Raw genomic sequence first — 13,848 nt, 5'->3', positions numbered from 1 at the left:
CATTTACAGCAATTGAGAATATTAACGATACAGTTCGAGGGGCTTCCCATGGTTCCAGCCCCTCAGTCCAGCTTGGTGGGGGAACCTTACACTGTGGTCTTTCCCCATTGAGCCTTTGCTGCGGCTGCCCCAAGCTTTAGTGCGTCCCTCAGCACGTAGTCCTGGACCTTGGAATGTGCCAGTCTGCAACATTCGGTGGTGGACAACTCTTTGCGCTGGAAGACCAGCAAGTTTCGGGCAGACCAAAGGGCGTCTTTCACCGAATTGATAGTCCTCCAGCAGCAGTTGATGTTTGTCTCGGTGTGCGTCCCAGGAAAACCCAGATGACCGTCCAGAGTTAAATTTCAGACAGTAAATAACAAATGAGGGATGCAGATGCATTATAATATTTAAAGCACCAACTCACCTTCTTGGAGCAGATTGACTGGCTGCACCAACCCCTTCCTCCAACCCACCCATGTTACAACCAGACACGGGTGGGTAGGAGGTGGGTTAGGGTCAGGATTTAGCCTTCTAACACTTAAACCCCTACCTGACCCAAACTCACCCAGTTTTTGGGGTTAAATTTCGTCCAAAGAATCTTTTAAAATGCGTGATAAGATCAGATATTGCTTTTATAGATCTCCATACAGCAGAACAGCAGAATGAAAAAACATGCAGTTGACCAAACATAGTGACCCAGTGAAACATCATATAGTTTTCAACTGAAATGCTTGAAATGTGTTAGTAGCAGAATATAAAAAGGACTATTATATATATATATTTACTGGAGATCACAGTTGTACTCAACATATCTCACTTGTATGATAGCATGTAAATTTGGCAGTCAGTTTGAATGTAAAGTTTGTCTCAGTCTGTGCTTTTCATTGTTTATTTTCACATATATAGTGACATAGTTAACAGAGATCTATGTCCTTGTATCATTTAACATTATAGCCCCAGTGGATTTTTATAAAAAGAGTTTGAAAGTTCTTGTTACAGATTTCATAAAATATGGTGATGCTGAGAACATTTCTATCAGAAATGCCAACCTCCAGTTGAAGGGCATCTGAGACTAATTTAGGAGTTTCTTTCCAGTCTTTTTGAAAGACACTTCAGCACTCTGAGTAGTGGTTGCTTGCCGACCATCTGCTATATTATTGCTGACTATTCTGTAGGGACCCCACATACCAAAAGACTCTCAGCACATAATTGGTCCCCTAGAATCAGGATGGAATAACATTTTGAAATATTTTATTTGAACCAACAGATGGATTGAAGTGCACAAGCTTTGAGATCACTCTGATCCCTTCAAAGTGGTAAGAAAAAAAGTTGTTAGTTTAAATATTGAAGTTTTATGGAATTATAGCTAATTTTCCTTTGACCATTGTAACCTTTCTTCGTCAGTTAAATGAACCCAAATATATAAGCATTAACAATTTTCTTTCATGACAATTTTCACCTGTGGATTGCAATTATTTCTTGTATATACCTATTGGTTTTATGTTTTTAGAATTCAACATGCACACTCTGTAGCAGAATCTTATTTTTAAGAAGTTTCCTTAACTTTCTGTTTCCAGAACAAAGATCATGGCAAATATTACTGGATTGGAATATCAAAAAAAATACAGGAACACCCATTACGTCATGTAATCCTCTGTGTAGTACTTGGCTACAGAAATATTTTAATTTGGGAGAAAGCAGTTTACTATGGGATGCAGCTCAAAGAGAAGTCTAATAGCAGACAATGAGTTGGGGTGACTGAGATTAAAAGGGTCTGACAGCAGGCCAGCACATTAGGTAAGCAGCTGTGATTGATGAGAAACTTCTTCGGTTTCAGGTTGAACAAATAGCCCTTGCTGTTGGTCAGTTGAGATTGAAGATTTGGTCCCACCCTGTTAAAACACGTCAAGGTTTTCATACTGTGCACAGCACTCACTGCTGGAACGGGTAAGTGTTGCTTTTATGCTGACGTTTCTTTTGAGAGAGTTTTATGAACTGGCCAAACAAATCTTAAGGAATGAAAAGCAATACATTGAAATGAATGCCATTACGTTTAAGGAGTAGCATCGACCAGTGACAGCTTTAAACTGCCAAATTATTTAAAACTACAGTTTAATTTACAGATCCTGTGTTGTTGATCTGCTCATTAACTTTTTTTTAAAAGGGCAGGGAGTTAATCACGTTAGAAGAGATTTAATACCATTTGTTTTCTGTAAAGATCTTTTGTTTGTAAAAAAAAAAGCATTGTGTCTTATGTTAATTGTGCAAGAGGAAGACATGCGATTTCTAAACAATCCTATCTGAAAAAAATAATCTGTTGCAGCTTTAGCTGCACAGTTGTACTAACTTAACACACGGAGGTAGCTTTCTAAATTACCAAAGAATTAGACTTCTAAGTAATAAACTTCTTGAAGCTAACATTACCACTTCACCAGTTTAGAGCTGTGTTTTTGTCTGCCTCATATGTCGTGTTGTGTTCAAACATCACCTCTGGGAGAACTAGCACCCAGTTGTGTGTTAATGAGAAAGTCACTGCAGTCGTAAGGGCAGTATCTGCTTTCAATCTACAATGTGCAGACAGAGTGACCAAGCAGAAACACTGCTTCCGATTAAACCTGAATCCCATTGGACTGATAACAACTATGCTGCTTTGAAATTCTAAGCTGTTTCCTCACACATCACAGGAGGTAAAACTCCAATACAGTCATGGAACTTTTAACTGCTCAGGTTACACTCTATTTAGTGCACAGAGTTTAGGACTTCCAAGGCTGGACTCCGAAATCACACATCCTTACATTGTATTGGCCAAAAAGAAATAGCTGGCTCATGGAATAACAAAGCAACTGGGAATCAATTGGGCACAGCAAAGGACAGGTTGTATGAAATGGCTTCTGAATTATATGATGTGAGCTGAGTTGAATTACACAGTTAAGATGTAAATGAATGAAGAGAAAATCCAGTTTGTTCCTTTTTAACAAGTGTTAGTCATCATTGTAGCCATGTGCCTGGCTTGCTCTCAGATTTTCTTCAGTTTATCCTGGATATGGATTTCTACCAGTCTCTGTGGAATTATAACATACATTTGTTTTTCCAACTTTCTATTGTCTTTAAAATAATTTTTCCTTCTGTTTTAAAGGCAAATTCAATGTTAATAACATTTTAAGAGATATTAACTGCTGGAGTGCAGTAAATTAGTTTTATGTAGACTGCTGCCAGGAAACTATCTAAATAAGTAATAGATTTTCTCAATATTGAGTCATTTAGTGCTATTGAATCAGAGATATTGTTAGTCTATAGAGAGCAATAAACTTAACCAGAAATGCGTATTTGGAAAAAATGCAGCAGGCACACTTTGTTATTAAAAGGAAAGAACGTATAAACTTGGATTTATTGGATTTTAAGTTTTAAATTGGATAAATAATTGTATTGACTTTTAAAGTATGAGTAATTAAGTTACTTGAAAGCAGTTTTTATAAAAGCTTTGACTGCTGCCCTCGACAGAAATGGTCAGCATGGACAAGTTCTCCCTGTTCACTGAGAGCTACAGCATGTTTCCCCTCTTTCACAACTTACTGACTGTGTGACTTTATGGATCACATGCATTTCAGAGCTGTTATGGCACTTGCAGAAAGCAGCTGGTGAAGGAAAAAATCCTATTGCTGAGGTCAGGGAATAATCTTCATTTTCAGCAGCACAGCAGATGCCTATAACCCAAGCTAAGAAATGCCTTTAAAAATGTGGCAGCACCAAAGGTTGTACTGTTTCAATGAAATGTTGATTCATTTCACAAAGCAGATGTTGTTACAATTTCTTAAGGATGGTGTCTCACCATTTTGAACCTGAAAACTTAATAAACTCCAATGGTTGAGATTGCTGTTTCAAAATTTCCAGTGTATCTCACTGAGGATTTCATAAATGTTTTCAATACTGGAAGCAATCAATCTTACAGAATGCTGAGCAATATCTTTTTTGAAAGCATACACATAATCCTTTGTGAAATAAAGGTCTGAAGTCAACTGTCTGTGCATGAGGCATTAATGAACCAAATCATTGCTAAAGGCATGAATCCACAGGAATAATAATTCTGTTTGTGATTTTTGTTTTCAAAATCTAACAAAAATACACAACCACAAGGGATTCAGATAATCAGAAAACTAAGGCTCAGGATTTATTGTTTGCAAATTTGGAAATAACTGTATACTGTGATCACAGTTTGCGGTTAAGATGTGTTTTACCAAAAACATTCCTGAACTATTTTGATGACACTGTTAAATGTATTTTAAAATTTACATTCAAATTTTTCTTTAGCTCTTGATAACCAAATATTCAAGGCTATATGTGATTGCGGGTGTATTTTTATCCTAAATTCTTTGGCACAGAGATTTTGTCACAACCTACAGTGTATTTTCAGCATTTTTCTTTGATTGTAAGTTTAATTTAACCCAATACAACTGAGTAGAACTGCTTCATTATGTATACAGAATGTGCTGGAAATACTCAGCAGGTCTGGCAGCATCTGTGAAAAGAGAAGCAGAATTAACGTTTCAGGTCTGTGACCTTTCATCAGAACTCTGTCCACAGATGCTGCTAGACCTGCTGAGTATTTCCAGCACTTTTCTGTTTTTATTTCAGATTGCCAGCATTCACTTCATTATATAACTATCTTCATGACACTTTTAAGGTTTAAATTTATTTATCCTCCAAACCCACCTGCCACCCTCACTCCCATCACAATAAAATCCTTAGGGAATGATCCATACTCAGTGGATTTCTGCACATTAGGGTATTATGTTTCATGTATTAAAAATGTTCAAAGAATGCTGCTGGAATAATTTTAGTAAAAAATGTCTCCCAAGTCATTGAATCAGTTCTGTCAAAAGAAATGTTCCCCATCATGTACATGCACTGTGTGGAAAGAAATGACATTTAAGTTTATTTATTTATTTAGAGATACAGCACTGAAACAGGCTCTTCGGCCCACCGAGTCTGTGCCGACCAACAGCCACCCATTTATGCTAATCCTACATTAATCCCATATTCCCTACCACATCCCCACCATTCTCCTATGATCTATCTACACTAGGGGCAATTTACAATGGCCAATTTACCTATTAACCTGCAAGTTTTTGGCTGTGGGAGGAAACCGGAGCACCTGGCGAAAACCCACGCGGTCACAGGGAGAACTTGCAAACTCTGCACAGGCAGTACCCAGAATCGAACCCGGGTCGCTGGAGCTGTGTGGCTGCGGTGCTAACCACTGCACCACTGTGCTGCCCCTAATTGAACAATTCAACAAAATATCTTTGGTCTGTAGCTGGTAAACAATATTATATTATTTTAAATAACATTACATTCTCTAATAAAACCTGGAATTACATTTTTTTTTGTATCTGAAATTGCATGTTAGAAAAATATCAATGTTTCCTTTGGATATTGTCTAAATTCATGGAATTGTTCACTCAAGCCTGTAAAACAAGGAAAAATATGAAATAACTTTTTAATTACCACCATAGAGTATAGAAACACCATACCATAAAGAAGAAACTGCTAATAATAGCAAATCTGAAGTCTTGCGTCAGGTAGATGCAATGTTATAGCATATGATGAAATGTTGGTTTATGTGCAGTAGTGAGATGCTAAAAAAAACATACTTAGGTTCTGTTTAATGGGCTCCATCAGTTTTAATTACACTAAGCAATGGTTAGTTAGCTCTTACACTAAGTTTTAAGGCTTTCTCTATTTTACATTGGAAATTTCAGTCTGCAAAATCTTTAACAGACTTTTCTTTCATAAATCCAAGGTTTAAGAAGAGAAGACAAAGAATTAATCTACAGTTTGGAACTGGGCCTGGAGTTTCTGTAAAAACAAAAGTCAAGAGGATTTAAATCTTTTCCTGAAAGTTTAAACCAAAGCTGCTTCTGTGAATATCTATTGCCTGTGAGGTCCCTTCAAGACTATGGCTACACAGAGACTGGTAATCTTTGAATTGTTGGATCTCAGGATTTGGTTCTGCATGCTGATATGCTGCAGCAGCTGTCTAGCCCAAAAGGACTGTACTGGTGTGAAATGCCCTTTGCTAGAAAACTGCATTGAAGAGGTGCTGGAGCCTGAGGCTTGTTGTGCTTCTTGCGTGCAATATGGTTGTGAATGTGAGGGTTACCAGTATTATGACTGTGTTAATGGTGGCTTCAGGGATGGGAAAGTACCTGAAGGATCTTCATATTTTGTTGATTTTGGAAGTACAGAATGTGCATGTCCCAGTGGAGGAGGCAAGATAAGTTGTTATTTCATTCCTTGTCCTGAGCTTCCGCAGAACTGCATTGAAGTTTTGGAACCAGTTGAAGGCTGCCGACAATGTGCCAAGGTGGGGTGTCTTCATGACAGTCAGAAATACACAGCAGGGCACACATTTCACATGCCACCATGTAAAGTTTGCCATTGTCCAAATTCCGGTGGTGATTTAATGTGTTATGCTCTTCCCGACTGTGATGTCACTCAAGAGATGAAGACTGTCTATCGAGTAATCAATGATAATGAAGAGTCAGTGCGGCATTATGATGACCAATATAGCTATGACCAAGATCCTCTGGATAATGAGCGCTTTGTTAAGGAGTCTTCTGAACAATTCAAAGAAAATGCACCATTTGTTAGCAGGCAACAAAAGTCTGCCAGTAGGAACTTGAATATTGATGATGATGAAGACTATGATTACAAAGAAAACCACATTGTTCCTAATAGTCCCCGTGGTCCATTTTATACTACAAAGATACCAGATATCATCAGTGTAACCCCAATTGATAGAACTGTCCAATCTGTTACATTTGGAAAGGAAATGAAAAATACATGGGGAGAAGAAGAACTACAAAGGGAACAGATCACAAAGATGAAAATGTTAGAAGAGCAGTTAGAAGGCAGGGAAAATAAAGACGAACAAACAGACCATATGTTTCCTAAAGTTAAGTTTAGTCTTACAAAGCAACCGCCTATTGCTGTTAAGGAAGATGATAATGCAGTACCAAACAAACAACCTCAAACATTGTTCTATTATCCCTTTGTTGAAGAGGAGGACAGTAATAACATTAAACTAAGCCCAGATTTGGAGGAAGGTAAGATTACAGAACAAGTCTTATTTCATAGTGACAATCTATTAGAAACCTTCAGATAACTTCAGAGTTGATGCATTAGCTCCCAATGAGTACATCTAAATTGGGATTCCAGCTTTGACTGAGATTAGCACTCTTTCTTTTGAGTTTCACTATTCTCATTGGCAAGTGATAGAACTGACTGCTAAGGAGGGGAGGAAGAGACTCATATTCTCAAATTCTTCAAGGCTATTGCCTTCTTAATAATACTGATGGCATCTAGGGAGAGCTACACAGACAAGGCAAGTCTTCACTGCCCAGACTAAGATATTTAAAGAGAGCTAACTAAAATGGGAAAAAATAGAAACAAAGCAATAAAAATAAGTTTAAAAAAAAAAAAAAACCATGTTCCTAGGCAAAGGCATGGTGACAATAAAATACAAATACTTTTCCTTATGCTTCCTTGTGCTTTGTTGCGAAATTGTTGCAGGTAACAATGCAGAAAACAACATTCTTCATTTAGTTTGCCATCATTTAATGATCATTATAGCAGGCCTGAAAACTGGCACTCGTTGAAATATGCAGCATGGCTCCAATCCAGGGTAAACTCAATGTATTCACTTTGTATCCTAGAGCAGCAGCCTCACCCTTTCCTAAAAATCTGGGAACCCATAGAATTTTATTTCTCAGGTTTATTTTTAATAGAAGCACAAGGACAAGAAATTGGGTTTCCTAAAATGTTAACTGATAAAAACATCCATTAAATGTAATCCTGTTGATGGCAGATGAATGCATGACCTCAACATAAGTAACAGGTGATAGATAACAAATATATTAAATACACTGATGGTTTATGCACTGTGAAAAGTAGACTATAATGACTTGTTTTCACATTTTTGGTGTTCATTTGGAAGTGTAATATTTACCATTGTAAGGATTAAACGTATTTCCTGTTATTTATTTTGCCTAGTCAATTATGCCATTTGAATTCAGAGGTATTGAGGGATATGGGGCATTGGCAGGCATATCGAGTTAGGTCAAAGATCAACCATGATCTCAATGAATGGCGGAACAGGCTCAAGTGGCTAAATGGCTTCCTCCTATTCCTATCTTCTGAAATACTTTAAACATTCCAAGCAGTGTTGCTCTGAGACTATAATTGCACAGTGTGAATAAAATAGTCTTGTAAAGCGATGTTGTCAGTCAATGCCAATGAATAGCAGTTATGCAGTCATGCAACATTTAAAATTGGGTTTCATCATTATGTGAAATTATGACTGTTATAGGTATTCATTTGGGACTGGTACCTGTTCAGAATGAAGGAGAGTCAGCAGAACTGAGTTACAGTGCTGGCTCTGCATTACTACTTGTTTGAGGGAAATAGAACACTGCAAGCCCACATATGCAGAGTTGCACTCAATGGCTATTTAAATTTAATGTCAACAGTGAGCCCACTACTAAAATTTGAAAAAATCAACTGCCTTGGAATTTCTTCAACTTTACTTCTGAACTTTTGTTATACTGCAGTCATTGCAAAACTGATGTATGAGATGTCTTCTCCCATGCTGCTTACCTAAATGTACCTTTGAACCTGAAACACTAAAGAGTTTGTTCCTCATCAATAGTACAGTCAATGTCAGATACATGTACACCTCATCCAAGCAGTGTACAATGTGATGACCCATTCACCCTCATTGATTCACATTCCTCAATCAAGAACAAATTATTCCCCAGGTACCCAGACAGAGTAAATATATCCAACCCACTCCAGAATGTCAGAGTGAGCAAAAGAGATTTTAAAAGAGACATGAATATGCAAGTCTGAAATAAAACCAAAAGGCCAGTCAGAATCTGATGGAGCTTGATTTTAATTTCAGAGTAGCAATTTTGGTAAAACACGTTGCATTTGTTTACATTGCATTGGTGAATAACCATTAAAAGGTGCTATAATGCAAAGATTCATAAATTGTTTATTTTATCTAGTTTTTGCATGTGTAGCTATCTTGTTAGAACTTGAGGATTTAATTCTATATATGTTTATACTTTGTATCATACAGTTCAGTTCATGTATTACTGCACATCTACCTGTAATATTCAATTCAAAATCCAACAAAAGTGTTTCCCTCTGACAGGAAATGTAGGACACACTATCAGTTACCAGCTTGTACAGACTATTCGTCCTAGTGATTCCTCGCTCACCAGTGTGGCTCCTCTCCCCAGAGCAAGTGAGGGTGTAAATCCTCCAACAGGTTAGTATTCAGACTTTAAGTATGACAACTAGCAGGTGGCAAATACCATCCAATTAATCCAAATTTGCCAAATAAAACTATAGTCATGTGGTTCGGCCTGCCTGTTAAAGATTGTTAGGATGATTAGAGAGAGAAAAGAGAAGTATTTGTACTCCCAGTCATTGCTGTTCACTTACAAAGAAAGTTAGATGGAAGCTCAAATCAGAAATGAAATTTGACCTTTGACTAGTGTTAATGCTTTTTTATATATATTTAGCCTTTTATTATTTTAAATGCCACATTGCAGTATACTCCAAGGTCAGTTTGGAATTTAGATAACTAAACACTGAAAGACTTGTACAATTCCAGCTAACAAAGCACCCTATGGAGGTACTGCTTTTATTGTACTTCACTTTTCATGCTATTTTCAGTCATTTCCTGAGATTTATGTAACTTAATCCTGCCAAGACTCCAGTTCTATTAAACACAGCCACGGTGAGAATGTGCAAAATTGCCCCAATATACTGTCTAAGAAATGACAGAAGTTGAAAAAAATTTATTATTTAAACAATGCGCATTTATGTAATAGCATAGATTGATCATGGAAATCTTCCATCTCATGGGTCTGCTGGTTGCACAGCATAATTGCTAACTATTTTAACTCTATACTCAATGCTTCTAGTCATTTAAGTACTTTGAAGAAATATAAATGGAAAAAAGCTCATTGTACTCATTCGCGGATAACTCTATTTTAGAAAATTTAACGGAATCAAACATACCAATGCATGTATTATACATATTAAATCCAAGGCTCTCCCTGATAAAGATGGTTATAAACTAACATGTCTTCTGTTATAAATCAACAAATGCTTACCAGGAACAATCATTATCAAATCTGCTTTGGATTGAAACCACATTTCAACAGCTTATGTAAATAGATATTTCTGCTTGTCCAGCAGTGCTGAAGAATTAATGTGATTTTCTGGGTTAATTTCAAAATCTATATTATCACTAAGTAGCATCAGTTATATGGGGTTTAAAGGGTTTTTGGAGTGACAACAAAGAGCATGTAGGATAGGCTTATTGATTGGCCAACGAATAATAGGCATTGTGAGTATGGAGCAAATCAAAAGATAACTATTGACTGATATAGGTGCCCACATTTTTTATGCAGAGTTAGATGTTTAGAGAATGCAAGTGGAAATTTTCTCCTAGGCATAATAAAGCAGAATTTGATTTGGATGGAGCCGGCATATTTTGAATGAAACTAATGTGCACCCCCACCCCACCCCCCACCAATATAAAGGCATTTATTTCCATTAGTGTCAGCAGTTCTACACCTATGTGCCCAGTCTTTATATGTGAGTACAACTAGATTTTCCACTGCCCATTGCAACTGATAAGACAGGTGGGTGGGAGTTCAGGACAACTGAAACTCCAGTCACCTTGTGCCATGACATAGTTCCCAGTGACTGAGGAGCAGTAAACTTTCACTTAGATTTGGAGAGTGTTCATTATGCATTCTATTTCCCAGTTTCATTTATAAATGGGCCACCAATGTTTCTAGTGAATCAGCTGTAGAGGAGCTGATTTAGAGGGAACAAATAAATAACTTGAATCTTTCATACTTCAGTCATATATTGACCATTTGTTTTCTTTTCACTATTTTTATTTGTTTTTACTTCTGCTTGAACTTAAGGTTTCAATTCCCTTTAATTGCCCCCATTCTTTTTAAATTTCATGTACCTGCAATTTTCTGTCCCCTGCAATGATCCAAATCTACCCCTGAGGCTAAGATAAGCTAACCTAGGAAATTTAGGTGGAAAGAGCACACTTTTAATTTGAATTTGTCTAAAACACACCAATAATTGTTTCAGCCGAGAATATGCCAACTTCAGAAAATCTAGGCTTTATTTTTGGCAGGTAGTTTGACCATCACAGGCAATCCAGTTAAAAAGGACTATGTCTGTATCTGTTGTGTGTCCCTATGCACTTTGCAGCAGCAGTTGTTGGATAACATTAAAGAAAGGAACCATTGCTGACTCCCCCCTTCCCTAGTCCAGATGCACCAGTTAGTTGACTCACTTCCACTGCCACCCAGGCACAGATGAACACAACCCAAGGAGTGCCAAGCCATGCAATATATTTAGCCTACCAGATCATTTTCAGTAGGCTTTAGTAAACTTCTTGGTTTTCCTATTCATTGAACAATAATGCATTCAATATTTCTGTACAAATTCAAGCATAGCAGGATATGAATGTAACGTTTTGCCTCACTATGTATATTGCATTGTAGTCTATTGTAGCTAATGTGCGATGTTATCTTGATGTGCGAAGATACAATGGAGTCATTTTCACTTTTGGTGAAGTTGGGAAACTGGTGGGAGTGAATCAGCTGTGTATTGTACACCCCACTCAAGTTCTCTTTCTATTGACTTCAATGGGAAAGAAGGTTAGACGGGTATATAACGGGCCACTGATTTACTCCCACCAGTTTCCCACCCTCACCAAAAGTGAAAGTTGGTCTCCATGTCTGGTGCCGTGTACTTATAGCATTGGAGAATGCCCTACCAGTATGCTATTCTATGTGCTAACTTAATCATGGTTAATGTCAAAAATTATACTATAAATTTTTTAAAAACTTGCTAAATAATGCATTATTATAGACACTTCACAGGCACTTGTTTCAAACCAAATTGACTTCATTATCCTTTACACCCACTTATTTCTTTTATAACGTTTACCAAGAAGAGTGAAATCATAAAGCAATCTTTCTCCATGCATATGACTAGAATCCCCATTTTAGATCTTTTTAAGAAAATAAATTTTATCTTTTACTATTTGTTGGCGAGATGAGAGAAGCGTTTCAGCCCTTCAAATGTTCATAGATGTACAAGAAATTACTTCTCGAATCGTAAACCTGCTGGTATATATTGCCTTGACTCTTTCTGCAAGTGTTTTTGTCGTCTGCTTGCGTGTTCTTTGCAATAGGAACAAACTGAGTTGCGGCGGGAGCCCCCTTGAGTGCCCAAAACCATTACCTTCCTCTTTCCCGCTCTACAAAGATTCAGATACAGAGAAAGCTCCTAGCAGGCACATGGTAATACAAAGTGTGGTAATATGAAAGGAAAAGGTTTGCATTTGTATAGTTCCTTTCACAACCTTGGGGCATTCCAAAAGGCTTTACAGCCAAGGAAGTACTTTTGAAGTGTGGTCACTGTTGTAATGCAGGGAAGCGCAGCAGCCAATTTACACACAGCAAGATTCCACATTGGCTGTGGAGTGCTTTGGGATACCCTGAAGTCATCAGAGGCATTATATAAAAGCAAGTACTTTCTTCTTTCTTTGTCCAAGTAAAACATTTTCTCTTATCTGTGATGGTAAAGAAGACTACAACAGGAACATTTTATAGTTGCTTAATTGGAATGCTGATGAAGGAAGCAAAGTGAAATCGTGACACTGGGAATGTTTCAATTCCTTTTGAGTGAGTTCAAGAGGCTCTGTGTGTTTTATGATCTCAGTCCAACACAGTTGAACATATGTCATTCGTTGTGGATGAGACAGTTTTTCACCAACTATGCTTTTTCCATCTAGTTTCTCATACCAATTGTAAGGCATTGATAAAAGATCCAAGAGAAAACTACAGTTGTTTGCCAAAAATCCTTAGTTCTTGAAATCTCTTCTAGCAGTAGTAAATTCACCCTTTTGACCCCATCGTTACATGGGGAAGTTGTTCTTCTTTGTGAATTTGCATTCCCTGCTTCAACTAGTCATCATGTCAACTTTCTATTCCACTCATGTGGGAACAGGATCACTGAAGACCTCTTTGTTAATCACTGGCTTTAACTTTAGTAATTTATTCAGGCCTGGGGCTGAAATTTTTTTCTAAAGTACTTGCAGTCACAAAAACTGTATCAGTCTATACTGCAAAGTCTGTATATTAATCTTTTTAATAATTTTGTCATGAGGTACATAAATTTCAATACCATGGCATACTGTTAATAAAAATATATCAACTCGGGAAGAAACTGTGGAGGGGTGGGACATGTTTCCAAGTTATTGGAGGAAAATCCTAGTCCTCATGCCAGTGCTGTATTTTATTTGTATTCTTAGAATACCACCGAGTTGTGGAACTGGAAATTTTAACTAGCCTCATGAAAAGTTAACAACAAGTAAGTTTGTTGGTCCTATTTCTGGCCACAATTTTCTAACTTTAATCATTACTAGAACCATTTTCCTTTTATAGTGGCCAAAATACTCTGGAGTGCAACTGATGGGCACTTGACAAAGCATGCAAGGTATTAAAGTGGCTGCGTATATCCAATAACCTAGCTCAAAATATTTGTTTTGATAAAAATAAATTTAGATTTTCTTCTCATATTTGGTATCGTGACCTAGAAATTGGTTGTTGCCACACCTGTTTTACAAGCATCAAATGGATCCCAATGTGTCCAATACAGAAAGAACATTTGGGTCAATGTTTCATCCAGTGCCGCAAAAGTGACTCTGCAATGTGCCTTAATCCTAAACTTAGAAGATCACCACTATTGCACCTA

General features: G+C 37.2%; 1 protein-coding gene across 4 annotated transcripts in view; it reads left to right on the top strand.

Annotated features, from left to right (window-relative positions):
• The first annotated feature begins 1,740 nt into the window (after window positions 1-1,740).
• The window catches only part of fbln2 (fibulin 2), a 213,336-nt gene continuing 201,228 nt past the window's right edge, over window positions 1,741-13,848 (top strand). For 2 of the 4 annotated variants that reach the window (XM_068051793.1, XM_068051790.1), the window contains exons 1-3: window positions 2,697-2,856; window positions 5,783-7,088; window positions 9,197-9,313. In XM_068051793.1, coding sequence (XP_067907894.1) covers window positions 5,939-7,088; window positions 9,197-9,313 — 1,267 coding nt within the window. In that variant the 5' untranslated portion in view covers window positions 2,697-2,856; window positions 5,783-5,938. Of the gene's footprint in view, window positions 1,930-2,696; window positions 2,857-5,782; window positions 7,089-9,196; window positions 9,314-13,848 lie in introns of those variants that run through there. The other 2 variants (XM_068051792.1, XM_068051791.1) reach the window with 2 other exon arrangements.

This window comes from Heterodontus francisci, chromosome 19, assembly GCF_036365525.1.
Source record: "Heterodontus francisci isolate sHetFra1 chromosome 19, sHetFra1.hap1, whole genome shotgun sequence".
Lineage (NCBI taxonomy): Eukaryota > Metazoa > Chordata > Chondrichthyes > Heterodontiformes > Heterodontidae > Heterodontus > Heterodontus francisci.
The sequence above is the reverse complement of the archived record's forward strand: the minus strand, read 5'-3'. Positions and strand labels throughout refer to the sequence as shown.